The sequence below is a fragment of the Protomyctophum bolini genome (genome assembly GCF_963924005.1).
Source record: "Protomyctophum bolini genome assembly, chromosome: 5".
Classification (NCBI taxonomy): Eukaryota; Metazoa; Chordata; class Actinopteri; order Myctophiformes; family Myctophidae; genus Protomyctophum; species Protomyctophum bolini.
In genome coordinates this window covers 11,110,744-11,130,568 of record NC_137866.1, presented here as the reverse complement: position 1 = coordinate 11,130,568, position 19,825 = coordinate 11,110,744, and the positions used below count along the sequence as shown (strand labels likewise).

At 40.4% G+C, this 19,825-nt stretch overlaps 2 protein-coding genes across 2 annotated transcripts; both read left to right on the top strand.

The window, feature by feature from the left end:
- Nucleotides 1–941: 941 nt before the first annotated feature.
- LOC308314940 (embryonic pepsinogen-like) lies at nt 942–3,757 on the top strand (the record flags this gene model as incomplete). Its single annotated transcript, XM_080762758.1, has 9 exons — nt 942–997; nt 1,224–1,365; nt 1,653–1,770; nt 2,166–2,284; nt 2,404–2,600; nt 2,776–2,892; nt 3,006–3,150; nt 3,430–3,528; nt 3,623–3,757. The coding sequence occupies 9 exons, from the start codon at nt 942–944 to the stop codon at nt 3,755–3,757; spliced, it is 1,128 nt and encodes a 375-aa protein (XP_080618884.1).
- A 5,366-nt stretch (nt 3,758–9,123) lies between these two features.
- On the top strand, nt 9,124–19,427 carry LOC308314939 (uncharacterized protein; the record flags this gene model as incomplete). Its single annotated transcript, XM_080762757.1, has 19 exons — nt 9,124–9,179; nt 9,659–9,800; nt 10,235–10,352; nt 10,646–10,764; nt 10,884–11,080; nt 11,259–11,375; nt 11,489–11,633; nt 11,903–12,001; nt 12,096–12,223; nt 13,460–13,473; nt 15,576–15,636; nt 16,153–16,294; nt 16,514–16,631; nt 17,586–17,704; nt 17,811–18,007; nt 18,091–18,207; nt 18,326–18,470; nt 18,919–19,017; nt 19,290–19,427. The coding sequence occupies 19 exons, from the start codon at nt 9,124–9,126 to the stop codon at nt 19,425–19,427; spliced, it is 2,271 nt and encodes a 756-aa protein (XP_080618883.1).
- Nucleotides 19,428–19,825: the final 398 nt, after the last annotated feature.

Sequence of the window (19,825 nt, the reverse complement as noted above, 5' to 3'; positions counted from 1 at the left end):
CCATATCTTGCGCACCGCCCTAAACTTATTAACCATATTTTGCCATTTAAAAAAACATTTTACATGTTCAAAAGAGTAAAAAATGGCATGGAAGTTTAGGGATAAGGGTGGGGGTAAGCCCAAGATAGGGCCCAATTTGTGTCCATGGGCTTAATTTCTTTATACATCTTATAATGCAATCTGAAATGAGTGGATCTACAAGTTCACAATGCGTCTCAAACATCCTGAATACAGTACAGTACGTTTCACTTGTAGGGACAATTATTCCCTGACATCCAGATTCAGAATATTATGCCACAGTTTTCATTTTAATGCCCAAGATGTATTCATGTCAGTTTAAAAACATTTTAACATCTAGAGGTCCGCTCTTGACCCAGAGGGAGATTATGATTTAGACTGGAAGATAATGATTAGCTGTTTAATAATATAAAAATGGATGTAATATCATATGACCATTCTATTTTTCAACTATCTCAGACAAAAGAATGTTATGACATCATATAAATAGCTGCATTTATATTAATTTTAAGAATTTAAAAGCTACTTGCGGTTCAACGATTGACATGCAAAACATTGTATTTTGGAATTTCAATCATTTCAATTAACACAAAGCTTTTAAATATAATTTTCAACCAATAATATAGTGTTATCAACTCAGTGCGAGAGCCAAAGTCTACATCCTGCCACGTGGAAAACATTAAACAGAACACAGAAGAATGAACATCAAATCTTCTTATCTGAATGTCAATATAAATTATTAACAGCACTTCCGAAATCTGCATACTGTAAATACCACAGTAAATACACAGGAAAGATTTACATATTTCTTATCTCATTATTATCATGATATTTGGTGACATAGAACATTTTGGACTGTATATAAAGAATGGTATTTTTCAACATTTCTTCACTCTCAAAGTCCAACAGCAAAGTTAGTAACCATGAAGTGTCTCGTTGTCCTTTGTGCCCTGGTGGCTCTCTCTGAATGTCTCGTCAGGTAAGTACCAGCTGGCTGACTGAAGCCACCTCTACACTAGGGGTTCGTTAGCACAATTGTCTAAAATGAATTAAATTAACTGTTGCAGTTTGATGAAATTATCTCCATTGTGTAGAGAAAAAAGTATGAACCATTTTGTTTTATCTTGTTCACCTCAGGCGAATTAAACAAATTCTCTAAATCCTTTTAAAAAATGTATTATTGATCCTTTTCTCACTGTGTGAAGGATGCCCCTGATCAAGGGTAAATCTGCCCGGGACATCCTGCAGGAGAAGGGTCAGTTGGAGGAATACCTCCAGAAGTACCCATACAACCCCATGGTCAAGTTCCAGCAGACAGGCACTGAGCCCATGACCAATGATTATGACGTAAGTCCAGGTTAGGAGAAGAAGGACATAATAATATGTTAACCTAAATGACCCTTTATTGTACAACCATGCCAAAAATAACAGATTGGCCAGGACTAAGAATAAAATAGGTTTAGTTCATCTTATTGTCTAATAATCACCATCAAGGGCATTGTAAGTCACATATTAATAAAAGCAGGAGACACTTTAGTCACCCTAATTACCAATCCTGTAGTGTTTATAATGTCCTATAATGTTATCGTTTCTGTTTCTGTAACACCTTGTCTATTTCTGTGTGTCACCTCCAGCTGGCTTACTATGGAGTCATCTCAATCGGAACTCCACCCCAGTCCTTCAAAGTCGTCTTTGACACAGGCTCCTCCAACCTGTGGATTCCCTCTGTCTACTGTAACAGCCAGGCCTGTCGTAAGTACTGTTCATTTGTGAACCCAATGTACCCTTAAAAAAAAAGAAATAATGATGAAAAGGTAAAATACGAGAAAAGTATATCTGCACTCAATAAGGAAAACCAACCATGTAAAAAACAAAACTATAAACTAAAAATACTAACCCAAGTCCGGAGTGGCAGGAAGGAAGTCAGTCAGAGTGGTTAGCAAATTTATCTGAGGAAATAAAGCAAAAAAGCCAATGTAACTGAGCCATATACAATATAATAACTTTTTATTTTTTTGTTTTGTTTATTAATAACCACTACCTAACATGATGGTTCTGAAGACAGTTATACAGCGTATAATTCCAGTTTCTATTTGTATGAAGAATTTATCAAATTTACTTGACCTTCTCTCACATATATTTTACAGAGAACCACCAGAAATTTAACCCACAGCAGTCTTCCACCTACAAGTGGATCGGACAGGCTCTGTCTATTTACTATGGTACTGGCAGCATGCAGGGATATCTCGTCAGTGACAATGTTGAGGTAACCACAGACAGCCAGGGCCATCCCTTGGCAATTCTGACAGTTATCTGCATACTGTACTACTGTACCTAACTACCTACACCTGACAAATTTGAGTAACCACTGATTTTTGTTTCCAGGTTGGTGGATTTACTGTGGGCCAGCAGGTATTTGGAATCAGCAAGTCAGAGGCTCCTTTCATGGCCAATATGAAGGCTGATGGTATCCTGGGACTTGCCTTCCAGTCCCTTGCCTCTGACAATGTGGTGCCCGTCTTTGACAACATGATGAAGCAGAACCTGGTGTCTCAGAAACTCTTCTCTGTCTACCTGAGCCCGTACGTAAATGGAGTGGTTGTATTTAGTTGTGTTATTGTACATGCACACACATATATATTGTATATGTACTGTATACTGTGTCTATTTGCGCAGGTACTGAAACAGTATGGAACAGTGTTTGCATGCATTTATGTACAATGATACTAACACATTTGTCTTATATGCCCTCGTTAGCAACTCAGAGCAGGGCAGTGAAGTGGTCTTTGGTGGTGTTGATGAGAACCACTTCACCGGACAAATCACATGGATTCCTCTGACCTCTGAAACCTACTGGCAGATAAAAATGGACAGGTGCAAACACAATGATTATTCACGTTTTTAAACGTTGACAGCAGCAAACCCTTGCCTAATGCATACACACAGGACACTCTTATTCATTCTGCTTCTGTTATTGCTCCTAACAGTGTTACCGTCAATGGACAGACTGTGGCCTGTAATGGTGGCTGCCAGGCTATCGTTGACACCGGCACTTCCCTCATTGCTGGCCCAACCAATGACATCAAGAACATGAATTCCTATGTTGGAGCCACCACTAACCAGTATGGAATGGTGAGACAATTATTTCTTGTCTTGATTTGTTTATTTTCCTATTTTAGTATACACGAATACACTAAAGTATTCCACTACTTCGCTGAATGACCACATCCTCCCACCACTCATACCCCCATCATCCAAGCAGGTCCTACCTGTAAGCCTATACCCAGCCTCTGTTCCCCCTTCACCCATTTGACATACCAAGCAGTTCCCACGCACATCTTCAATGACCCATCATCTTACCCCTGAAAGCCCCTTCTTCTAACCCTAAAACACATGTCATTCTTTATACAGGCCACAGTGAACTGCCAGAACATCCAGAGCATGCCTGAGGTGGTCTTCACTATCAATGGACACGCCTTCACCGTCCCTGCCTCTGCCTATGTTTCCCAGGTCAGTCTACACACAAACGGTTTCAGATGAGAAGACATGTATTGTGTCATTATTTGTGAGTGAAATACATGTCCTCCTGTCTTTCCTTCTATAGAGGTCCTACGGTTGCAGCACTGGCTTTCAAAATGGTGGATCTGACCTCTGGATCCTGGGAGATGTCTTCATCAGAGAGTTCTATGCCATCTTTGACGTTGAGGATAATTACATTGGACTGGCCAAGTCTATGTAATCAACCAAGTCACCTGATGGATAATGAATAACTCTAGACGTCCTGTATGAGAGCTGTATCATGCATGGCTTGTGCAAAAGTTTAAAAAAAATGTATAGTATGCTAGTATGCTATTGCTGCATTTGAATAAAATATTATTACAGTCACTGTGTCAAATAACTGTACCTTACTCTCAGAATCTCAGCTAAGCTTCTAACACACTCAACACTATGGTTCGCTATATGTAATAGGGTCTTAGTTTCTGAGTAGAAATCAATCACATGGCATCAACAATCGAGGGCCATAGAGTCGGATAAGGATTCCTAATTGTGATTAGGCCTGTTAACACAATGTCCATCTCTGCACTAATCCTTAAAGAAGATGACAGAGTTGCAGCTCCACTTGCTGATGACTTGATGATGGAGGGTATAGATATAGAGCGCCGAAGTCCTGACGTCACTCGCTCATCCCCTCTGCCTGGTTCATGGTGACGAAAGTCTTTTCTCTATGGAGAATAACATGGGCTCATCTTAAAAGGCTCGTCCAAAAAGAAACAAGCTGTCTCAACGTTTTTTTTTCATATATGATACAGTCTGTTTCTAGCGAAAATGTAACTAATTCAGTAGCAGTAACAATAGTAGTCAGTTGATTCTTCATATCCATATGAGTGAAACGGCCTGGATGATTTGTTTATTTTTCAAACTGTTATTATACGAGGCAATCTAAAATCCCCCTATGGGTATTACAATGCAAATAATAAGTACATGAACCCGTGGATTTACGCCTGTCACGGAGCAGCCCGTGACAGGAACAAACAGGCATATATACTACTACACAGCTGCTTCCATTTAACAGCAAGCCGGCCAGGACACAAAGATGGTGCATGGGTTTTAACAGCATTTCTGCTGATTGGGAATTGTGTGGCACCTGGCTCTCCTGCAGTACTGCCTGGTGATCCTCTTGATTGAGTGGGGGAAGGTACCAAGTGCTATAGAGCAGGAGGGGTGTCTGTCTTATGTTTCAAGCGTTGTCTTGTGTTATACATTCTCTTATGTTAATGATCTGGCGCCTGAAATGTTTGCATGTATTTGGAATAGGTTTAGTAAAACCGTATATAATTGTGTAAATCAACTCATGGGCCATAGTTTTCCTTATTTGAGTCAAGTGGTTACCAATTAGTTCTGTGTCTTGGTATGGTCTCACCCAGTATAAAATGGAGGCTGCAGGATGCCGAGGTAACTACCCGGACGGCCTTTGTGAATGTGGAAGAGCAGAGACTGTTGTCCACGCCCTATTTGAGTGTGAGAGATACAGGGCAAAAAGAGCCCAGCTATGTGAGGAACTAGCCAATATCGGGGTACCCACTGTGGAGTACAAGACCCTGTTCAGCCGGGGAAAGGAGCAACATGCTGTGGAGAGGAGCGTCTTAGCCTTCCTCCACAATACAGACCTCTATAAGAGGATATAGAGCACAGAGCGGAGTATCATCATGAACGGTGGAGGGCAGTAATACGCGGAAATCCCAACAGAAGAAGAAGAAGAATAAGCCGAGGTAACTTCAGTGGCTTGGGCAACAAGCAGGTAACACCCAGGGAGAGCTGCTAGTGCTAGGGGTTCCTTTTTGGAAGGGTTTATTGCGAATGCAGTGAGCACTTACTATGAGACCTAGCAGATCATGTCCGTCTGTGTGTCCGTGTGTCCGTCCCCCCCCCCTTTGTGCCCATATATGGAGTGATTTGTTTGTGATTGATGCAACATACTCCATATTTGGACGTATAGCTGCTTTGGGGACTCCTTATATGGTTATGGCTAAGTTAAAAACTTAACTTAAAAATAACTTAAAAATAACTTAACTTAAAAATAAATCTTAAAAAAACCCAAAGATGTATGAGCTGCGTTCGCTTCCCGCGTTTGCGCGTCTTACTGGTAGCCTAAAACAGTTTCTTAAATTCTGGGTTTTTGTTTCCTAATTTGCTTTCAAGCTAAGTTTCATCTGTCTTTTTGTGAGTTTAGTCTTCAGTGTTTTTTTGTTTGTTAGGCCTTCCACTGTGAATACTGCTGCAGTGGGGCAAAATAAAATTCTAAATGGTATTGCTGTATTCTGTCACGTTTTGGAGCCTTGGCCACTCGGACAACTTTACGCCCTCTACTGATATTGATGTCAGACTTCGGTGCTCTATAGGCCTATATAGCTTGTGTGTAATGAGGTTCCAGGAAGGAATCAAAGTTTGGGATTATAGTATACATTAATAACACATTACATAATGGGCCTACAGTTTTACCTTTTGTGAGTAAAGAATTTAAGACATTACGTTTGGGTAATATTGACACATTTGGTACTGTGTCAAGTAACATTACTCATCGCACGCATGCACACACACTGTGACACACTGTGACACACACAGCACCACTCTATTCAGATGTTTCTGACTTTTTTTAAACTTTAAAAATGTTATGAACACTAACTAAATATCAACTTGGGGAGATTGATGGAAGACCACCTTCGAACCATCGAAGTGCAAGTCCATGACCATCTCAAGAAAGAAGATCCCATCACAGCTGGACCTACAATTCAATGGGCACCGGCTCTCCTCCACGAATGAGCTTGACGTCCTGGGTGTCAAAATAGACCCCAAGCTGTCCTGGTCAAAACACCTGACCAAAATCTCCATCCGGGCCGGTCAGAAGTTGGCAGCACTGAGGAGAGTGGCCAGTAAACTCACCACCGAGAGCCGTGCAACGGTCTACAAGCTACAGGTCCGCAGTGTAATGGAGCACGCCTCACTCACTTGGATGAGTGCCCCACCGACACATCTTGGTCTGCTGGACAATATTCAGAGGAAGGCCCTCAAAATAATTGGAGTTGACCAAGACACTGCCAGTACGACACTTTTCATCGACAGCCTTAGCCACAGAAGACACGTTGCCGCCGCTACAGTCCTGTACAAAATGCACACCCCTCACTGCCCTAGGGACCTCCAGGACATGCTCCCTCCACCTTACACCAGGCGGCGAAACACCCGCCGATGCACAGCCACACCAGAACATGCTCTCGACCCCCCAGGCTCCAAAACACGGACATTGGACAGAACTTTTCTCCACACTGCTGTTCAGGTGTGGAACAGCCTACCAGAACATGTAGTGGACTCCATCACAGAGAACGGCCTTCAAGCCTTTAAACGCAGAGCTCACAGACATCTCCTGACCACCCCTCACACTGACTGTTGAGCTGCAGTGAACCATTTGATTGGCCAATGGATATGTATTTACTATGTATTACTTGGCTATTGTTCACAATTGCATCTAATTAAAAAGAAAAGAAAAACTACGTGCTTGCTATTTGGACTTTTATTCTTTCTTTCTTTCTTTCTTTATATATGCCCTGCCTGCACATATGACTATGAATTGCACATACTGTGAATATGAATTGTTTATTTACGTAACATCGTTACACAAACATCATAACATCATAACATTGATCGTTAGGCTGATGAAATTTCTCACCAAAGCAAACAAGTTGCAAAAAAACCTACAATACACCATTGCTGTTGCATAATTTCTGTTAATCTTTTTCCTTTCCATCTTCTGTTTATCCTGTGTCAATAAATCCAACATAAGCGATAGTTCATTGAGGAAGGCAGAAGGTTATAGTTCCCCTCATTCGTTCCCCTTTGTAATTCATTCTGCTTCTTTAAATCAGCTGCTTCTCCAGGTCATCTCCCTTCTCACTCATTCGCTACGAGTTATCTCATCCTCGCTCTCAGTCCAACAGTGCAATTCAGGCGGCCTTATTAAGCAGCCTCAACTGAGCTCACTACTCATTCTTAATGCTGAGCTGTCAAAGCAGCCCCCCCCCCTACCTCCCCGGCCTCCTCCCTGTAGTTCTTAGTCCAGGGGTTATGGGATATTATTGGATTGTTTGCGATTGTGTTGATTCATTGTGTTGAATCATGTGTTGATGTTATTACTGTGTATTGTTGCTCATGGAATTATTGTATCTTTGGCTCTGCTCTGGGGGGTTGTTGATATCAGAGCTGTGTCTCCGTGCACAGATAATCGGAGATATCAAATGTGATATCAGACCTGTGTCTTGTTTATCTGATATCACATGAGCAGAGCCACATCGCTATACTAAAATACATGCATTAAATGGTTTATGGCCAATCTGAAGTGTCTCAATGAAATTAAATATAACGCTGTGTGTTCTGGGATGAAGTGGTTGCAATCTTGATCTTGAAGGTCGTGATGTGATGAGACGTACTTCCTGCTTTTATTTGCACATGCAAATGTACAGTATGACCTTTCCATGCAATGGAATGGATGTGGTGGATTGGAAGGGAGGTGGCACATGGGCCATATCTTAACCCTGAATCCCATTAGCCATATTTTACCGTTTTAAAACACATTTTACACGTTGTGAGCTTATGGATTGGCTATTTGAACTATTTTAAGTTATGTTTTTCAAAAGCGTAAAAAATGGCAAGGAAGTTTAGGGATAAGAGCGGGGTAAGGCGACTCACAAGATGGGGCCCAATTTGGGCCCATGGGCTTAATTTCTATATACACCTTACAATGCAATCTGAAATGAGTGTCTCTACAAGTTCACAATGCGTCTCAAACATCCTGAAAAGTACAGTGTATGTTTCACTTGTAGGGTAGGGACAATTATTCCCTGACATCCAGATTCAGAATATTATGCCACATTGCAGTTTTCATTTTAATGCCCAAGATGTTTTCATGTTGTCAATTTAATTAAAATAAATTAACATCTAGAGGTCCACTCTTGACCAAGAGGGATATTATGATTATTGTCCCAATTTAGACTGGAAAATAATTGATTCGTTGTTTAATGATATAAAAATGGATGTAATATCATATGACTATTATATTTTTCAACTATCTCAGACAAAATAATGTATAAATAGCTATTTAAACATCGTATAAAAAGCTGCATTTATATTAATTTTAAGAATTTAAAAGCTACTTGCGGTTCAACAATTGACATGCAAAACATTGTATTTTAGAATTTCAATAATTTAAATGAACACAAAGCTTTTAAATCCTTTTCATCCAAGAATATAATGTAGCCAAAGTCTACATCCTGCCACGTGGAAAACATTAAACACAACACAGAAGAACATCAAATCTTCTGATCTGAATGTCAATATAAATTATTAACAGCTTTCGAAAAAATTATAATTTATCTGCATACTGTAAATACCACAGTAAATACACAAGAATAATTCACATATTTCTTATCTAATGTTATCATGATATTTGGTGATATAGAACGGCATTTGCTGACTCAAACATTTTGGACTGTATATAAAGAATGGTATTTTTCAACATTTCTTCACTCTCGAAGTCCAACCGCAAAGTTAGTAACCATGAAGTGTCTCGTTGTCCTTTGTGCCCTGGTGGCTCTCTCTGAATGTCTCGTCAGGTAAGTACCAGCTGGCTGACTGAAGCCACCTCTACACTAGGGGTTCGTTAGCACAATATTGTCTAAAATGAATTAAATTAACTTTTGCGGTTTGATGAAATTATCTCCATTGTGTAGAGGAAAAAGTATAAACCATTTTGTTTTATCTTGTCAAGATTATTCAGACTCGCATAAGTCTACAAGTATGGGGATGTTTCCTATAATGAGCATTCTGATTAGTGAGTATTTCTTAATTTTAAAATGTGCCGGTCACGACACATCTATAACCCTATACTTTAATATATGAATATATGTGCACTCAGTAGTATGTAAAGGTTAAGACCAAGTCAAGCACTTGTAGGTCATGGTTTTGCTGTATTGAGTTCACTTCAGGTGAATTAAACTAATTCTGTATGATTCTAACCTCTTCATCTCCATCTGCAAAGGATAACAAAAAGGGGCCTAGCATTTATTATTGATCCTTTTCTCACTGTGTGAAGGATGCCCCTGATCAAGGGTAAATCTGCCCGGGACATCCTGCAGGAGAAGGGTCAGTTGGAGGAATACCTACAGAAGTACCCATACAACCCCATGGTCAAGTTCCAGCAGACAGGCACTGAGCCCATGACCAATGATTATGACGTAAGTCCAGGTTAGGAGAAGAAGGACATAATAATATGTTAACCTAAATGACCCTTTATCGTACAACCATGCCAAAAATAACAGATTGGCCAGGACTAAGAATAAAATAGGTTTAGTTCACCTTTTTCTCACCCTAATTACCAATCCTGTAGTGTTTAATAATGAATTGCATTTTTACAGTGCTTTTCCAAGTGCTCAAAGCGCTTTACAATGGTTCATTTATTCATACATTGGGAGGTGAAGCGGCGAACAGTCGACGCCAGTGTCCTCACTTCCCACATTCACACACCATGCAGGAGGAGCCGGGATTCGAACGGCTGACCCAGGATCATTGGACTACCTGCTCTACCTCCTGGGCCACAGCCGCCCACGTTTAGAATGTCCTATAATGTTATCGTTTCTGTTTTGACACCATATTTCTGTGTCACCTCCAGCTGGCTTACTATGGAGTCATCTCAATCGGAACTCCACCCCAGTCCTTCAAAGTCGTCTTTGACACAGGCTCCTCCAACCTGTGGATTCCCTCTGTCTACTGTAACACCCAGGCCTGTCGTAAGTACTGTTCATTTGTGGACCCAATGTACCCTTAAAAGAAAAAAAATAATATCAAAAGGTAAAATACGAGAAACGTATATCTGCACCCAATAAGGAAAACCAACCATGTGACAAACAAAACTATAAACTAAAAATACAAGTACTAACCCAAGTCCAGAGTGGCAGGAAGGAAGTCAGTAGTGATGGAACATGATGGTTCTGAAGACAGTTATACAGCGTATAATTCCAGTTTCTATTTGTATGAAGAATTTATCAAATTTACTTGACCTTCTCTCACATATATTTTACAGAGAACCACCAGAAATTTAACCCACAGCAGTCTTCCACCTACAAGTGGATCGGACAGGCTCTGTCTATTTACTATGGTACTGGCAGCATGCAGGGATATCTCGTCAGTGACAATGTTGAGGTAACCACAGACAGCCAGGGCCATCCCTTGGCAATTTTGACAGTTATCTGCATACTGTACTACTGTATCTAACTACCTACACCTGACACATTTGAGTAACCACTGATTTTTGTTTCCAGGTTGGTGGATTTACTGTGGCCCAGCAGGTGTTTGGAATCAGCAAGTCAGAGGCTCCTTTCATGGCCAATATGAAGGCTGATGGTATTCTGGGACTTGCCTTCCAATCCATTGCCTCTGACATGGTGGTGCCCGTCTTTGACAACATGATGAAGCAGAACCTGGTGTCTCAGAAACTCTTCTCTGTCTACCTGAGCCCGTACGTAAATGGAATAGTGGTTGTATTTAGTTGTGTTATTGTACATGCACACACATATATATTGTATATGTACTGTATACTGTGTCTATCTGCGCAGGTACTGAAACAGTATGGAACAGTGTTTGTATGCATTTATGTACAATGATACTAACACGTTTGTCTTATATGCCCTCGTTAGCAACTCAGAGCAGGGCAGTGAAGTGGTCTTTGGTGGTGTTGATAATAACCACTTCACCGGACAAATCACATGGATTCGTCTGACCTCTGAAACCTACTGGCAGATAAAAATGGACAGGTGCAAACACAATGATTATTCACATTTTTAAACGTTGACAGCAGCAAACCCTTGCCTAATGCATACACACAGGACACTCTTATTCATTCTGCTTCTGTTATTGCTCCTAACAGTGTTACCGTCAATGGACAGACTGTGGCCTGTAATGGTGGCTGCCAGGCTATCGTTGACACCGGCACTTCCCTCATTGTTGGCCCAACCAATGACATCAACAACATGAATTCCCATGTTGGAGCCACCACTAGCCAGTATGGAATGGTGAGACAATTATTTCTTGTCTTGATTTGTTTATTTTCCTATTTTAGTATACACTAAAGTATTCCCCTACTTCGCTAAATGACCACATCCTTCCACCACTCATACCCCCATCATCCAAGCAGGTCCTACCTGTAAGCCTACCCAGCCTCTGTTCCCCCTTCACCCATTTGACATACCAAGCAGTTCCCACGCACATCTTCAATGACCCATCATCTTACCCCTGAAAGCCCCTTCTTCTAACCCTAAAACACATGTCATTCTTCATACAGGCCACAGTGAACTGCCAGAACATCCAGAGCATGCCTGAGGTGGTCTTCACTATCAATGGACACGCCTTCACCGTCCCTGCTTCTGCCTATGTTGACCAGGTCAGTCTACACACAAACGGTTTCAGATGAGAAGACATGTATTGTGTCATTATTTGTGAGTGAAATACATTTCCTCCTGCCTTTCCTTCTATAGAGCACTTGCAGCACTGGCTTTGGCAATGGTGGATCTGACCAGCTCTGGATCCTGGGAGATGTCTTCATCAGAGAGTTCTATTCCATCTTTGACGTTGAGGCTAATATGATTGGACTGGCCAAGTCTATGTAATCAACCAAGCCACCTGATGGATAATATATAACTCTATACGTCCTGTATGAGAGCTGTATCATGCATGGCTTGTGCAAAAGTTTAAAAGAAAATGTATACTGTATGTATGTATACATGATAGTATGCTATTGCTGCTTTTGAATAAATATTATTACAGTCACTGTGTCAAGTAACTGTACCTTACTCTCAGAATCTCAGCTAAGATTCTAACACACTCAACACTATGGTTCACTATATGTAATAGGCTCTTAGTTTCTGGGTAGAAATCACATGGCATCAACAACACCCATCGAGGGCCATAGAGTCGGTTAAGGATTCCAGTTATTCAGTGTCCCAACAATAATCCAGTGGCTTAACCCTATTTCTTAGCATTATAGTATGACACTAGTGCCACATAAATGTGTGAAGAATTTCCAGTCCTGGTATGAATATTGAAAGAAAATGAAACGTAAAATACTGGGTGATAAGAACGGAATATATTAGTTAAAATATGGTTTAATATTTAACCTCAAAATGTATATTGTACGGAAAATATATTTCGTTTTGTGTAGTTAAACCATGGTTTGATCATAGGAGGCGCTGTGGGGAAAAAGCATGTTAGCAATAGTTCCAGGAAGTGAGGTATAAGGTACCATAGATATATATAAATGGCTCAAGGCGAAGTCACTGACGTAGTTCACCCGGTGGCCATCTTGCTTCGGGGCTACAGTAACATAGGGCTGAGGGAACATAGGGCTGAGGGAAGATATAGGGCTGAGGGAATATATGCATGACCCCTTCTAGGGAAAGCTCAAACAAAAACTGTCATAACTCGCTCAAATCTTGATGGGTTGGTTTATTACAAACGTTAACGTGGCTATGATTCAGGATGCTTATCTGCTTAATTTTGTTTTTTTATATGAACGTTGTGTAAAAGCATATAAGTATGCGGACGTCGGTTGAAAATTGAGCAAGTTATGGTTATTTAAAAGTACATGCCCCATAGACGCAATGTTATACTGCCCCGAGGTAAGATCCACGTAGCTGTCACAGTACGCTCCTCTGCCCTTGGACTTTGTCTGTGTTTTGGGTCTTATTACTTGTTCTGTACCTTATTTTGTATTAGTGTTCTGTGATTTCCTGTCTGCCTTGTCTTCTGTCTCCTCCCTTGTCTCACCCCCCTGTATTAGTGTAACCCTAACCACCTGTGTTCTGTTGTCTGTTAGATAACCATTGTTGATTGTGTGTTTCAGTTCACCTGTGTGTAGTTAGTCTTGTCTATATATGCCCCAGTGTTTTCAGCTCCTTGTCAGTTCGTCGTCGTGAATGATGTGGTCAGTACCTTGTGTTTCCCTAGTTAAGTCCTAGTTATTTCCAAGTCCTAGTTATGTCTAGTTGTTCCAAGTTGTTTCACGATGTGCATCTTTTGAGAATTAAAACCCTTTAATTCACTCCTCTGCCTGTGCCTGGTTCGTTCTGCACCTGAGTCCTACACCCCCAGAACCACATCGTGACAGTAGCAACGTCACTCTCCATTGGCCAGAGCGTGGGTGAGCCATATAGCTTTCTTATATATACCGGTATCTATGTAAGGTACCATCTATAATAAAATAGAAGTTTTCCATTTTAGCTATCAAAAAGAGTGTTTGGTGGTAGTTTGTGAAAGAGACTCTTAAGGCCAATACTAAACCATAATCAGAACTTGTTAAGTCCTACAGTTCAATAAAGGTTTAAATAAAAGTATCTCTTATCATCGTACATCATCATGCATCATCTCATACTGGCCAATCGGAATGACTGTTGCCTGTGATTGGTTCGTTGATTTGCTCATTTAATGACGTATACATTTTCCCTTCAATGTCAATGGTGTTTAATGTTTTGATGTTTAATTTACGTCATATTCAGCGGAATTTTGACCTGAATTCCCCTTTCATTGTCAATGGCAAATCTTGAGACGTGTGGGGAAAAAAGCTGCCCCTCAAAAAAAGAAAAGTCCATATATGGGTATTCCCAGCACTGTTGTTTTAGCACAACAGTTCTTTCGCTTCACAGGTCACTTCACGCCCTCACTCAGGGCGTTTTACTGGTATAAATTAATGTTGCTTTACAGTCTTTTCAACCCTTGTCCCTTTGTTTATTTAATTGCGTTGAAGGTGAGGTGTACAGTACATTCACGCCTCAGCTTCTTAGGCAGGTCATATCAGAGTCAAGGAGCTCTGTCAGAAAAATACACGTCACCCTTTATCTTACAAAGGTATTGACTATAAGAACAACTTGGTGAAATAATTTGATCCCAATCTGTTGAAAACAATGTACAGGGTTGGGAAATTATATAATATATTATATAATAATATACAAATGGGAAAATAATTAAGACCAACACATTTATTTTTCCCAACCAGCTCAGACAAAACAATTTCAAGACATCACATATATAGCTGCATTTACTGTATATTCATTTGAAGAATTTGCAAGTTTGCAGACCACAATAAATATGTCATTATGACTTTATTGTGTTTTAAATTCCAGGATAATCTGATTATTACTATTCCTACTGCATGCTGCATGTGTATGGTTGGTGCCTGAGGGCTAATCAACCATATAGACTATATTTAACTACTGTTAATTAAACCCTATACTTCATTGACTAGAGTCTCATGAGGCTCCTCTGGCCTATTTTCCTCTACACCAAAATCTCTGTGCTGAAGTGTTGTGAGCTTGCAGATTGTGGCTGAATTTTTACACCAGAATAGGAACAGATATGAAGAAATAAATATTAGTATTTAAAGAATAACATAAATATATATACATAAATACTGTAGAAGAAATTATTATTTATTATTGACATTATCTGGCATTTCATAATTTTCATTATAATTCATGCTTAATGGCAACTTTAGGTTGAGATTTGTGAAAAGGTATAGTGTAAGTGTGTTACAAATATAATGTATTATTATTAATAATCAATAAATTAACCAATTATTATCTTTTCAATATATTCTTTCCAAGAATATGATGTTATAAACTGGTAAATAAAGTGTCTTATAGAGTCTATATACAAACTCTACATCTTGCCATGTGGAAGAAGTGGATTTCAACATTGAACAGAACACAGAAGAATGAACATCAAATCTTCTGATCTGAATGTCAACATATTAAAAGCACTTCAGAAATATTAATTAATTTATCTTCATACTGTAAATACCCAGAGATAAAGGCCATATAATTCATTGAGGTGGTATCACATATTTCTTATCTCGGGTTATCATGATATCTGGTGCCATGGAAAGGCATTTGTTGACACAACCTTGATAGACTGTATATAAATGATGGCATCTTGAACCATCTCTTCACTCTCTGCAACGTCAGTAACCATGAAGTATCTCGTTGTCCTTTGTGCCCTGGTGGCTCTCTCTGAATGTCTCGTCAGGTAAGTACCATGCAGCCACCTCTACACCTATAGACGGTGGTCAGCATAATATTGTATAATATGAATGAGATTGAATGATTGTAAGTTAGATGAAAATCTCTCCATCGTGTACAGAGTGAAAATGAAAGGCATTTCGCTTGCTGCTCCTTATCATGAGCATAGTACAATTAGTACATTTCTACAGACCTCGACACATGTCCTCACTTTTTTACTTTGTAAAAGAATGATGTCTGTACAGTGCTTCGTTTGTATTCAGATTGTACATTGTACATCTGTACACTGTGTGTGCCGTCTATACAGTAGCAGTGTACAGTAGTATTAGTGTAGGCCTATGTACGTAAAAGTTAACACCATGAAGTCCAGCTCTTGTAGGTACATCTTTACACTGTTTTGCTGCATTGTGTATACAGGGTGAATTAAACTAATTCTGATTCTAGCCACTTCATCTAATGCACTGCAAAGGATAACAAAAAAGGACCCTGGTATTATTGCTGATCCTTTTCTCGCCACGTGTAGGATGCCCCTGATCAAGGGGAAATCTGCACGGGATGTCTTGCAGGAGAACGGGCTTTTGGAAGAAACCCTCAAGAAGCACCCTTACAACCCAATGGTCAAGTTTATCCAAACAGGCACTGAGACCATGACCAATGATTATGATGTAAGTCCAGACTATAGCAGGACAAACTTGAAATAATGTATTCATCATACATGTGATGTTTGCTGAAAATAACAGATTGACCATAATTACAAAGAATAAATTACTCACTAATATTCAAAGCCGGAGGCACTCACCCTAAATCATCTGTCATGAAGTGTTGTTCATGTTATTACACATTTCTGTTTCAATACCCTGTCTATTGCTGTGTGTCACCTCCAGCTGGCTTACCTTGGAGTAATCTCAATCGGAACTCCTCCCCAGTCCTTCAAAGTTATCTTTGACACTGGCTCTTCCAACCTGTGGGTGCCTTCTGTCGACTGCACCAGCCCGGCCTGTCGTGAGTATACTGTTAACTTAATAACAACGTTTAATTGTCCCTGACAGGCAGTTCCTGGCTAAGGACAGTACATAGTCAGATGTGTTGTAGGATTACCATAAGAATTGAGGGTGACCCCTGATTTTATTGACTAGCTCTGCACCTCCCATTTGCATTTTGCAAAGCATACAGTAACTCTTTGCAATCATTCCGTAAATGTAAATGTATTTTCTTTTTATTCCCCCCTTTAACCCAGGGTAGTAGCTGAGCACAAGTGCTCATTTTCAGCAACGCCCTGCACACAGAAACACACAGACAGACACACATTAAAACCTGGGAGCAGCCACCATTTATTATTTTTCAACTCCAGCATTTAAATAATGCTAAATAAAAATAAAAAAACAAAAAAACCTGGGAGCTGACCAGTACAACCAGAGTCTTTACTAGCCTCGACGACCTTACAGGTGCATGCAAAAGCTCAACTTAAGTAATTTAGAAAGTATTTTATGTAGACATAGCACTCTATAGTATATACGCATAGTTTCATTATATAGATATTCCACTGTTAGACGGATGTTAGTTTCTTAGCTTACATACAGTATGATTACATTACTATTTTTTATGTATTTGATGTATTACCATGTGTTGTTCTTGCTTACTGTAAATCTGCTAATGCCTAAATTGTAAATTGTATCCTGTTGCTCACACTGCCCAAAGGAGAGATAAAGTGTGAAGCATGTTTGTTACGACGCTAAAATGTTTTCAGATACATACCGATACCATACAAGGACCATTTGGTCCTGATAAATAACATTTGTTGATCAATACATGACAAACACTAAAAACACAAAGACAAATTGGTTAGGACTCCACAGTGGCATGGAAGGCAGCCAGGCTTGGTAAGAGGATAGGTCAGATTTACTTTAACTTCTTCCAAATGCACAGCTAAAAATGATATGCAATTATGTTTTAAAGAGAACCATCAGAAGTTCAACCCACAAAAGTCTTCCACCTTCAAGTGGGGCCAACAGGCTCTGAACATCCAGTATGGTACCGGCAGCATGAAAGGATTTCTGGGCAGTGACACTGTTCAGGTAACCAAAAGCAGCCATAGAACCATTAATTGCTAATTATCTGCACATTGTAACTCTCTACCTGATAAATAAGAACTTTCAGTAATTGCTGGACTTTGGTTTCCAGGTTGGTGGAATTTCTATTGCCCAGCAGGGACTTGGAATCAGCTTTGTGGAGGCTCCTTTCATGGTCCACATGCAGGCTGATGGCATCCTGGGACTTGCCTTCCAGTCCATTGCCGCTGATGATGTTGTGCCCGTCTTTGACAACATGATTAAGCAGAACCTGGTGTCTCAGCAACTCTTCTCTGTCTACCTTAGCAGGTATTTAAACGGTATGGAGCAGTGTTTGTATGCATAAATGTGTACAATGATATTAAAGTATTTGTCCTACCTTCTCCTATTAGAAACTCTGAGCAGGGCAGTGAGGTGGTCTTCGGTGGTGTTGATGAGAACCACTTCACCGGACAAATCACCTGGATCCCCCTGACCTCTGCTACCTACTGGCAGATTAAAATGGACAGGTGCAAACATAATGTCATATTATGGCTATTGCACGTTTTTAAAAGTTTGACAGCAACCAAACCTAGGCTACGCACTGGACACTCCTATTAATTCTGCTTCTGCTATTGTTCCCAACAGTGTTACCGTCAATGGACAGACTGTGGCCTGTAATGGTGGCTGCCAGGCTATCATTGACACCGGCACTTCCCTCATTGTTGGCCCAACCAATGACATCAACAACATGAATTCCCATGTTGGAGCCACCACTAGCCAGTATGGAATGGTGAGATACATACATCTTTTCGGGTATTGACCGTTTTATTTCCCCAATTTAGAATACACAGCAGTGGTCTAATTGACACCTCATCGGTTAGCACACCTCCTAGGTTCATGTTATGTTATGTTTTGGTGGATATTGGTGGACTTGTGGGTATGGAATAGGGAAATTTGATTTATGTGAAGATGCCCATTTCCCATAGGGGGCATGGTGGCACAGTCGGTAGTGCTGTCACCTCACAGCTAGAAGGTCCTGGGTTCGATTCCGGCTAGGGATGCTGTGGGCGCTGGGGGTGTGTTCTCTCCTCCGCGTCATCAGTACCCATACCCGAGGTGGGATTGGCGAAAGGGCCTTTCTGTGTGGAGTTTGCATGTTCTCCCTGTGTATCCTAAGTGGTGGTACTAAAAAGTATCACTACTGTTACTACTAATAACATCTGGCATTCTTTGAGCAGGCCTCAGTGAACTGCCAGAACATCCAGAGCATGCCTGATGTGACCTTCACCATCAATGGACACGCCTTCACTGTCCCTGCCTCTGCCTACGCTTTTCAGGTCAGTCTACACACTCTAATGTACACTGAGACATAAATGCACACACAAGCACACTGCACATAACAGTAACAGACTATAACAGTGCATGGTGCAGACAGTTGCCCATGAGAAGACAAGCTGCATACACGCACGCATGTGTGTGGCACGCGCACGCACGTGCGCGCACGCATGTGTGTGGCACGCGCATGCACGTGCGCGCACACGCATTTTATTTATTTATTTGATTTTTGAATTACCGGTAAATATATTCCCTCCTGTCTTTCCTTCTATAGAGGTCCTATGGTTGCAGCACTGGATTTGGCAATGGTGGATCTGACAAGCTCTGGATCCTGGGAGATGTCTTCATCAGAGAGTTCTATGCCATCTTTAATACCCAGACTCAGTACATTGGACTGGCCAAGTCTGCGTAATCAAACCAAACATCATGTTGGATATTCAATGGGGGCTATATTATTACATGCCTTTTTCAAATGGGAAGCTGTAAGATGTAATAGTAAATGTGCTATAGAAGTTTTTGAATCTCAGTTATTTTAAGCTTAAATAAATATATTGAACACTATATGACAATGTAGTTTGTGTACCATGAACTGTTTCGACTTTTATTCCCTTCTTTCCCTCTTTTCAAAATATACGCCCATAAGTTTAAAACATTGACTATGAGTTGTTTGTGCTTCATCATATCATTGAATATTAGGCTCAGAAATGTAAATACCCATTATCATTATTGGCATTTGTCTCTTAATATTCAGTCACCACCATTAACTTTATTTGATGATGTTTCCTTGGCACACAAAGTGAATTACTGAAG